This window comes from Gastrolobium bilobum, unplaced genomic scaffold, assembly GCF_033153095.1.
Source record: "Gastrolobium bilobum isolate Gb01-03AN ecotype WA unplaced genomic scaffold, APGP_CSIRO_Gbil_v1 utg7287, whole genome shotgun sequence".
Taxonomy (NCBI): Eukaryota; Viridiplantae; Streptophyta; class Magnoliopsida; order Fabales; family Fabaceae; genus Gastrolobium; species Gastrolobium bilobum.
Window position 1 is genome coordinate 111,336 of NW_026896660.1, and position 10,566 is coordinate 121,901.

Consider the following 10,566-nt stretch of genomic DNA (forward strand, 5'->3'; position numbering starts at 1 on the left):
GCCAATTTCCATTATTTAAATTGTTTCCGTTTTTTGTAAATCACATTCAGTTGTGATCGTTCGGACTGTTGATTGATAATATTTGGAGCCCCTAAGTTCATCAAAGAGCTCGTCAATGGTGGGGATAGGGAAACGGTCACAGGTAGTGATGGCATTGAGGGCACGAAAGTCAACGCAAAAGCGCCAGGTACCGTCTTTTTTACGGACAAGGAGGACAGGTGAACTAAATGGGCTTAGGCTAGGCTGAATGAGTCCATCTTGCAACATTGAATGAACTTGACGCTCAATTTCTTGTTTCTGAAAGTACGGGTAACGGTAGGGTTTGACATTGACGGGTTTGGCTCCTGGAAGTAAGAGGGTGCGATGATCTTGGTTTCTGGGGGGAGGAAGACCACTAGGTGGCTCAAGGAGATGGTGAAAGAGTTGGATGATAGGAGCAATGTCGTGTGGAATAGTGGGAGAAGTGGATGTAGAATCTGTATTAAGGTGAAGATGGTAGAGTGTTGCGATGGAAGAAGTAGCCAAGTGACGTCTTACTGTGGATGATGTAATAGGGGTGGACATAGGAGGAGTGTATCCATGAAGTGTGACAGGTTCAGAGTTGAAATGAAATGACAAGGTAAGGAGACGGTAGTCAAAGGTAACTGGGCTTAATTGACGCAACCATTGAGCTCCAAGAACAATATCAGCACCATGGAGGGGAAGAACAAATAAATCAATGTGAAAAATGTGTCCAGCAAGTTGAACAGGAACAGCAAGACACAAACCAAAGCACTGCAACGTATCTCCATTACCCACTGTAACAGGAAAAGAGTGATTGGTATCTACAGGAAGATGAAGGTGGTTTGCCATCCGTTGTTGAATGAAGTTGAGTTGAACCGCCATCCACTAAAACTTGTATTGTGACACCCTTAATGTACCCTTGCAGACGAAGTGTACGGGGAGAGTCTTGGCCAGCAAAGGCATGGAGAGAGATGTCAAGTGTTTCGGTTGAAAGGGGGGTGATTGGGTCGATTTCAGTTTCGGGTGGAATGTCAGTGATATCCTCTATGAGAAGGAGATTGGAGGGCTGTTTGCACTTGTGGCCACGGGAGAATCGTTCGTCACAATTAAAGCACAATCCTTGTTCACGGCGGGTTTTCATTTCCTCAGGTGTGAGGCGACGGACACCGGGTGGAAGGGAAGGTGTTGAAGAAATGGAAGGGCGTGACAAAGTCGTTGATTTTGGTGCAGGCAAGGCTAGAGCAGTGATGGCAGTGGGTTTAGAGTGTAGATCGGCAAGTTTCTCCTCCTGTAGTTTGGCTAATCCTTGGGCGGAAAAAATAGTGGTTGGTTGTAAGGCCTGGACTTCTTGTCGTATGGCTGGTTTGAGACCGGAAATGAAGTTGCGAAGGAGGAATTCTGCAGGGAGGTTGGTGGTACGGTTGGCTAATGCTTCATACGTGGCAATGTAGTCAGCCACAGAGGTGGTCTGTTGAAGTTTGGCTAAGGATCCCATATGATCAGTATATGGTGAGTCACCAAAGCGAGCTTCTAATGCTTGCGTGAACTCGTTCCAGTCATGAAATGGATAATTAGAGTGCATCCATTGAAACCATGCTAGAGCTGGTCCATCCATGTGGAAGGAAGTTATTTGGAGCTTTTGGTGTTGGGGAGTGTTGTGGAAGTCAAAAAATTGTGTTGCTTTGAAGAGCCATCCTGATGGATCACTGCCATTGAACCGAGGAAACTCTAGCTTAAAGGCACGAGGTTGAAGGACCGGAGGGAAATAAGGTGGTGTGTTGGAAGAATTGGTATTGTTGCTAAGTGTCAGTTGATCGAGGCGCCCCAGCAAGGTGGTGAGAGTAGTTTGAACTTCATTTAGACGAAGGACAGTTTGGTTGGTTTGTTCTGTGAGTTCAGAAATTTGGGTAGAGGTTTTGGTGGTAGAGTCACGAAGTTGATTGATATGGTTTGTTTGAGTCTCTTGTGTTTCTTCAAGCTTCCGGAACCGTGTTCCTTCTGCCATGGAGGGAGAGTGTGTTCAATGAAAGCACCAAATGATGGGGACCTTTTTAGCAAAAAGGCTAAGCTTTGAAAAGTAACGTAAATGGAATAATAATTCTGATCCTTTCATTTAAATGATAAAAACATTAAATACAAATTACAATGAGCAGTTTCTTTCCACTAATTACAGAAAACTGAAACTTAATAACTGACTTCCCACTAATTAAAACTTAATAACTGACACCGCAGAAAATAAAAACTAAACAACAAAAATACAAGAATGCAGTGGACGTGCATTTGGTCTATTAAAATAACTGAAGGTCAGCAAGTCTTTAACTTCTATTGTTGTATCTTCCTTGCACGTAGTCTGAGAGGTAAGATGGTGGCTTACGTGGGCGAGGTGTTGGGACATTGACAGTTGGGTTTGTATCATCAATCTTCAAACTGTTGGAAATAATCAAGTGTGAGTGAGTGGTGGTGAAGTATGTTCCACATAGGCTAAACATAGACCAAGTGATGACCATATAAGTGCAAAAAGACCCATAAACCTACAACCTTAAGGTTTTGGGTTGGGATGTGGTGTTGGCTCACTTATTGTGGTTTATTAGTTGGCCCATTAGTGGATGTACCATTTGCAAAGGGTTTTGGGCTCCCTTGTTCTATTCCCAACAACGCAATCTATTTTATCTTGAGAGACAAGTGTCCATTAACCTTAAGCATCAGTGAGAGGGGAAATTGTATTATGGAGACACTTTGGGTTTGTTCTTTATTCTTACTATAGCACTGTGTTCATGATTAATAATCTCATCTATTTTATACATATGTTCAAATCTCTTATTGATTTTTAATATTACCCACTTCTTCTAAACAATAGATATTTCTTTTTTCTTGCCCACAAGTCCAAGATTGTATCAATAAAATGAGTACAAGTTATGCATAAAACATGAAAGCAGAGGGCATTCAACAACGATGGAATACATGCTACATGCTTATGTGCGCATACCTGATGCTGGAAATTCACACTGCCATTTGCATGCTTAAGCGATTGGTTTGTAGAAACAAGACCCATTACGAGAAGATCCTAGAAAATTAGGTTTTTCTGTAAAAATTAAATAAGATCCAATTAGAGGAAATCAACGCTTTTTTGCATTTAAATTCAGTTTGCTTATTCTTACTTTCAAATTATTAAAATATCCAAAAACAGTTTGTTCTAAGATTTAAAGTTCAAGAACTATATCCCTAAATTTCAAATCATCCATCATAGATCTAGGAAATGAATTAATGCTTATAATTCTAATTCTTGTGGGACACTTTCCACGTTTAGGATAATGTGCTAAAATGTGACAACTTAGATTGATACTTGTATAATTGGTACACTTGCCACGTTTCACAACAATGTGCTAGCGAAACAAAGTATCAATCTAATGTTATATGGTGGAGTTCTCTAAATAAATAATTGGAATACCTAAATATAAATGGTAGAAAACTAGGTGCGCTAATTTGCCGTGGTGGGTAAAAATAAGAGGACTACCAAGACGCAACAAGGCACGTACGTGGACAAACTCAACTCCAAACTCAAATCACACACTAGAAAATTTCATCTAATGCACAAATCAAACCACAACTCCAGGTTTCTCAAATTTGTACTTCAACCAACAATCAAATTTACCATAATTTCTTAGCAAATGAATTAGGGTACTTAGAGAAATTTTTTACTACCAGTAAATTAAGAAAACTTAATTTGAATTTTATCAGAGTTTTAAGAATATGCCGAGAAACAAAAACAGGGAAAATATCAAAGACTTCTGCCAGGTTTTGAGCTCTATAAAATATGTAAGAGGACATAAAAGAAGACTGATGACTCGCAGTCATAGTCAGAAAAAGAGAAGAAAATAATAATATTATATGTTGAAGGCATGTTTGGAGTCTACGTTCATGAATTATCATACAAATTATGGCCGGCCTGAAATATTAAGACATCAAACACTATTATTTCCCTACTATTAATTACCACCCGTAACTAATATTAAATTGTTGATAAGTTTGCTTGAGGTAGGTGTATTCTTTTTCTCCTTTATTCATAATTAGCTTTGGTTGTTTATAAATTCAAACGCTTACGTAATGAAAAGGAAAAAATTTACCCGCACTTTTAAATTAACTGTTGTTATTGTAAATGCGCTTAATATCATAATGAATATTAACAACATTGGTACGTAACGGGCTGTTACATTGTCCACAGCCTAGGCGTTCAGGTTCAGGATTTTCTGGAGCAACAACGATCTCACACAATACTTGGATTTCATTCGAGCGAATATGAGGTGTGGCTGGTTGCGAAAAAGACCTCCCCCTATTTTCCAAAGGAAGTGCAGTTTGTATAGGTGAATGAGATGCTGGTGTTTCTTGGTCTAGTAGGCAAGGAACTTGTGGCATTTCTTCATCAAACATTGGGTATGAAAGTGTCAAATTTGGGCGATTATGCGGTTGCTCCACATTAGTATGTTGAGCATAAGGAAAACTTTGCCCAAAGAACATCACATCACGTGAAACAAAAAATTCATGTGTATCAGTATCGTAGAGACACCAACCTTTCTGTGCTTAAAGGTACCCAACAAACACACATCGTCATGAACGAGAAGCAAACTTGTCCCTTGGTTTTGGTCGTTGTGGTGCATATCATAAGCACCCAAAAACACATAGATGAGAATAGTTTGGTGCAATGCCAAACAATATTTCATACGGAGTTTTTCCTTGAAGAAGTGAAGAAAGTGTACGATTGATCAGATTAGCAGCAATAAGAATGCATTCACCCTAAAAACTGACAAGAAGATGAGCTTGAAATCTTAGAGCTCTGGCTACAATGAGTATTTATCTGTGTTTGCGCTTTACACGACCATTCTGTTGAGGGGTGTCTACACAAGATGTTTAGTGTAGAGTTCCCATGGCTGCGTATATGTCTTTGAGTCTACGATCACAAAATTTTGAATCATTATCAAATCTAACCATTTTAACTATTTTGCCGAATTGCGTTTTCACCATAGTCCAAAATTGTTGGTTTTACTTTTTTTCATCAAAAACACCCAAACAGATCTACTACAATAATCAATAATAGTCAAAAAATAGTGTGCTCCAATAGAAGATGATGTTTTATAAGGCCCTCAAACATCCATTTGATTTGAGTCAAAACATGCTACACTTTTGTGAATGCTCACAAGAAATGGGCTTCACGTCTATTTTTATTGGTAGCACACATTACAGACAGTATCAGATTTATTCTTATTACCAGTCACTGAAATAAAAGGAAGTGAAGACAGACTTTTACAAGAAGGATGACCCGGGCGTTGATGCCATATTTCCAACGATTCCATATTACTAACAGCATTCACTACACTTTGTGAGTTGTCCTGCATCGCGCTTCACACATACACTCCAACTTGCTGCCTACCCATGGCAATCTACAATCCCGAAAGATGGTCTTGCAATATACATCCATTATCAGTAAAGACAACACGTTTATTTTTTGTCCCAGTCGACTGAGCAACTGAAAGCAAGTTACAACACAAATCAGGTACGTATAAGACATTAGTAACGACTAGTTGAGGCATTAGTAACTATTCCTTGTTGGACAACATAAGTGAATCATCCATCAGGCAATTTGACACGCGCAGACTGCTCTGCTTTAATGTCACTTAAAAGTTTGAGGTTACCGGTCATGTGCTGTGAAGCACCGCTATCTACCAACCATAAATATGAGCTTCAATTCTTACCAGAGAGTTGATCTGGGTTCGATGATGATGATTCAACCAGGGATAGGAGTCTTTGTACCACCTCTGGCGAAGCGCAGAGAACATTGCCGCATTGTTGGATTCTCGTTCCTGCTCAGTGTCACTCTGCATTGTATGTACTACATTTTGGAAGTATCGATTGATGTTATACTTGCCTTCCATTATGCGTGTTTATCAGGAAGCGGTCTTTTGGATCAATGCTCTGATATTATTATAAGATTTACAATAATACAACCATATCATTGTTGTGCCAACATGACTCTTAAATACAAAAAGAATATAATAGAAAGACTTGCTATTTGAATTTTGAATTTATCCTAACAACTAATTCTATTTAATTCTATTTAATGCAGAATATTAACATACTAATTATATTGACAACAAATTCTAATCCTATGCTAACAATATGTTGACAATGCATACTAATTATGCTGACAACTATTATAATCCTATCATTACGTACACAATAAATGCAAAATATTTTCTTCCTCTAATATTAATCTATTTTGTTTATTTTTTTGAAGTTTTGTGCCAATATAAAAAAGAAACACAATAATTCAATAAATAATTTTTTATTGTTTCCACCAACAAAATATAATCTTTTAAAATTTTGGTTTCTTTTTTATTTTGTCTTAATGATTTGTTCTCTTTTATTGAATCAGGTGTGTTGTATGAGTATTGATATCAGATACGGACATGATTCCGCTAGGCCACCAGTACATCAAAGGCATCAATTGGGAAACTGAGATTAAGATAATGTACAACTAAATCAAACCATAAGAATAAGTTGAAGGAACGAGTAATTTTCGTAGTTAATTACGAAGTGCTAAATTATCAAATATTAACTTCATATGATTCTAGAAAAAGAGAAACAAGGATAAGCCATTCTATTTTAAATGCGAAACTAAATTAAATCAGCCGGCTGATGTATGCATGGTCAATAGTACTAGTGGTATCTATCACTAGTTTTTTTCACGGGCCTACAAACATATGTAAAACCATTTTATTTTATTTTTTGGTACAAATGTAAAACCATTTAATTTACGCAGTATTGCCAACTTTTCTGGTCTATAAATTGATAGAAACTTAAGATACAGAAACCAAGTTGTGAAAGAGATGAAGAAATTCTCTCCTTATGCTTGTTTACTCAATTTGAGTCTCTTGGCTTTTTTTCCTTATAGCAAAGCCAGTCAGGCTGATAAACTTGATGAGTTGATTCTGTCTAGGAGCTCACAGAATCCTCCTATGACACTTTCTTGGGCAGAGGAAGATGCAATGAAAACGCATTATTCTGCCAATGTTGCACCTCAAGAGGGTTTAAGGCAAGCTGACAAGATTGTTGCATTGCCTGGCCAGCCCTATGGGGTGAATTTTGACCAATATGCAGGATACGTAACAGTTGATCCAGTGGCCGGAAGAGCACTTTTCTATTATTTTGTGGAGTCTCCATATAACTCTTCAACTAAACCTTTAGTATTGTGGCTCAATGGAGGTTAAAATAACTCAAACTGCTTTATGCTCATAACTTATGTTCTTTTATGTGCCTTTTTTTTTAATGCTTTATGCATATCTTGTCATTTTTTGCAGTGATAAACGCAAGATAATATCAATTGATTGATTATTTATTATTATTTAATGATAGCTTTTCTTCACTTTTCACAGTGAGGAAACATGAAAGTCTAGCTTACCAAAGACAAATATATCACTTTATAGTTGCTATGGTTTTCCCTTTGAATATAAAAGAACATGGGGAATCCTGAATAAATGAATTTATCAGCATCATCATTTGAACTTCACAAATTCACATCTGATTAAAAACAGAGCATTTTGAGGTGCAGATCATACAGGATTACCGCTTGATACCATAATGTTTGAAACTCACAGGACCTGGTTGTTCCTCACTGGGGTATGGGGCCTTCGAGGAGCTGGGACCCTTCAGAGTCAATTCTGATGGCAAAACACTATTTAATAACAAATATGCTTGGAATGAAGGTGAGAATATAGTTGTTAGATATATATAAAATCATTAATGTAGCCCCACCCAATAGCTTAAGGTTTTAGGTTGAATTAGTTCTTTGCATGGTATTAAAGTTTCGGTGTCCCGGGTTCGATACTCACGCTTAAGCTTTTAGGTTGAATTGGTTCTTTACAATAGTCATCGAGTTCTTGTGTTTTAAAATTTCAACCTTGATGATTCTCAGCTTAGACCTGAATACCACATCATTGTATTCTGCAGTTGCAAATGTGCTCTTCTTGGAATCCCCTGCTGGAGTTGGCTTTTCCTACTCAAACACTACTTCTGACTATGACCGTACAGGAGATAAGTCTACTGCCAAGGATGCCTATGTCTTCCTCATAAACTGGTTAGAGAGGTTTCCAGAATACAAGAGCAGGGATTTTTACATAACCGGAGAGAGCTATGGTGGTCATTATGTGCCTCAGCTTGCATACACCATTTTGCTAAGCAATAAATTGAATTACCAAACAATTGTTAATCTCAAAGGCATTGCTGTATGTTCAAAGACTACAACTTCAAATGATGCCTATATCGTATTACTTATTAACTTATCTCTCTAACCTCATGATCTGTACTGAAAATTTCAGATAGGGAATGCCTGGATTGATGATGCTACAAGTTTAAAGGGAATATTTGATTACTTATGGGCTCACGCTTTGAACTCAGATGAAACCCATGAGGTGATTGAGAAGTATTGCGACTTCTCTTCTGAAAATCTTTCAGCAATATGCCTTAATGCAACAACAAGGGCCATAACTGAGAAAGGGAGCATAGATTTCTATAACATCTATGCTCCCCTGTGTCATGACACTTCTTTGAAAAATGGATCAACTGGTTCTGTAAGTATTCCTATATTCTGGTGTCCATTTTTTGCATAGACTGTGTGGCACACAAGGTTGTCAAAATATATATAATTCAGCATTAAAATATGGGGTTAGTGAGTGTTCTTTTAAAATACACAAGTTATATATTTTTAGAGGTTTTAACTATGCATTCCCGGAAATGGATAGTTGTAATATTAAAGTTGTAGTTTTTTTTCTCTCACTTCAGAAGCTGTTTGCTGACGTAGAAAGTGAAAAAAGTACAACTTTAATATTATAACAATACATTTCCGAAAATACATAATTAAAAATTACTAAAAGGACATAAGCTTTTTTTGTTTAAAAGTACACTCCTTTTTTTCTCTTAAAACATAAGTAATTCAACATTATAAACTGTGCATTCCTCTACTTCATTTATTGCAATAGTAACACCAATTTTGAACCAAAATGAGCATATTATAGCAATCACACTAGTTGTCCGCTGTCATTTGACTCTCTTCGCCTCCTCATTCTTTCCTTCTTTTGTTTTTTAGAACTGCTAACGTCTTACTTCTTGGACTGAACTGGTGGATCACATGTTGGTAGCAATTCCGAAGTCTCATTAGAGATATGCTGTGTAAAATTTTATAATTTAAGAATGAAACTGGCACCAAGATCTTCTTACCAAAGTAGTTCATAATTTCATTTAGAATGATAAAAACAATGTTTTAAGAATCCAAGGTTTTCTAAACTCAATTATGAAATTTCCAAGTGAATTTTAAAAACCCTCTGACACTTAATTTCAGGTATATGATTTTGACCCATGTTCTGATTACTACGGGACAGCCTATCTAAATAGGCCAGAGGTCCAATTAGCTCTTCATGCAAAACCCACAAATTGGAGCCATTGCAGGTAATTTACCTGCAACAATTTACAAAATACTACTATTTGATGCCTGCATGGCTTTATCTTTCTATGCTAACCAAGCATTTGTCATATTTTGTAATAATTTGCAGTGGTTTTAACTGGACTGACAGCCCCACTACCATCCTACCCATCATCGAGTATCTCATTGCCAATGATATTAAATTGTGGATATACAGGCAAGCTCAATTTCATTAAAGTATTAAACAATGCTATCACATGTTGAATCCACAAGAACCATGATATGTAACATATACACTATACAGAAATACACATAAATAGTTGGTTATCCATTAATTCTTCGATGTTATAAAAACCATGAGGTTTGTATATTGTTTTATCTATCCCAACTCCTAAATCTAGATTATGTGTTATCGTACAGTGGTGATATAGATGCAAGGGTGCCTGTCACATCTTCTAGATATTCAATCAACACCCTCAAGCTCCCTATCCAGGTTGCATGGCATCCATGGTATTCTGGAAATGAGGTACTGAAATGAGTCTCTTTATCTCATCTCACCTCTTTTTATTTTGCCTTTCATTCGCAAAAAACAGCTAAAATAGATTTCAGTATTGCTTCAGTCAAAATCATTTACGGTCAAAATAAAACACATTTGTGAACATGGTTTACTTGGATGTTCAAGTAAAACTCATGTAAGTCCCCATTGGCAATATGACCAACTTGTCATAATCACAGGTTGGAGGATATGTGGTGAAATACAAAGGAGTGACATTTGTGACAGTAAGAGGAGCAGGACATACGGTTCCAAGCTGGCAACCAGCTCGGGCTCTGATCTTGATCTTATCATTCCTCTATGAAAGCCTGCCTCCTGCTTCACCGTGGATAGGGTTCTAAGCATTATCCATCATTTATTTGAAACTTTAAAATTACTGGCTTGATGAGATGCGCTTTATGCAAAATCTACTTTAGTAGATTGGAATAATAATTTTACAGTTCCAATTAAAAGTTTGTTTGTGTATTTGTTTATGTAACGCTTGATGGATGGAGACTGAATCTTGGAAAATTTAGTCATTGTATGTTAAGGGTGTACTTGA

At 37.1% G+C, this 10,566-nt stretch overlaps 2 protein-coding genes across 2 annotated transcripts; one reads left to right on the forward strand and one right to left on the reverse strand.

Annotated features, from left to right (window-relative positions):
• Positions 1-15: 15 nt before the first annotated feature.
• LOC133301350 (uncharacterized) lies at positions 16-2,008 on the reverse strand. Its single transcript, XM_061500976.1, has 2 exons — positions 880-2,008; positions 16-797 (listed from the first exon to the last, which is right to left on the reverse strand). The coding sequence occupies exons 1-2, from the start codon at positions 2,006-2,008 to the stop codon at positions 16-18; spliced, it is 1,911 nt and encodes a 636-aa protein (XP_061356960.1).
• Positions 2,009-6,884: 4,876 nt separating this feature from the next.
• Positions 6,885-10,366, forward strand: LOC133301351 (serine carboxypeptidase 1-like). Its single transcript, XM_061500977.1, has 8 exons — positions 6,885-7,260; positions 7,653-7,760; positions 8,005-8,279; positions 8,373-8,624; positions 9,392-9,498; positions 9,603-9,689; positions 9,893-9,998; positions 10,208-10,366. Exons 1-8 carry the CDS (start codon positions 6,885-6,887, stop codon positions 10,364-10,366), a joined length of 1,470 nt encoding a protein of 489 aa, XP_061356961.1.
• The last annotated feature ends 200 nt before the right edge of the window (positions 10,367-10,566 follow it).

Excerpts from the sequence above, each read along its gene's own strand:
- LOC133301350 (XM_061500976.1), bottom strand. The coding sequence starts at position 2,008 with ATGGCAGAAGGAACACGGTTCCGGAAGCTTGAAGAAACACAAGAGACT. Across the intron at positions 798-879 it reads ACAAGTTTTAGTGGATGGCG|TGGGTAATGGAGATACGTTG; the intron begins GTTCAACTCAAC and ends TTCCTGTTACAG.
- LOC133301351 (XM_061500977.1), top strand. The coding sequence starts at position 6,885 with ATGAAGAAATTCTCTCCTTATGCTTGTTTACTCAATTTGAGTCTCTTG. Across the intron at positions 8,280-8,372 it reads TTAATCTCAAAGGCATTGCT|ATAGGGAATGCCTGGATTGA; the intron begins GTATGTTCAAAG and ends TGAAAATTTCAG. Across the intron at positions 8,625-9,391 it reads AAAATGGATCAACTGGTTCT|GTATATGATTTTGACCCATG; the intron begins GTAAGTATTCCT and ends ACTTAATTTCAG.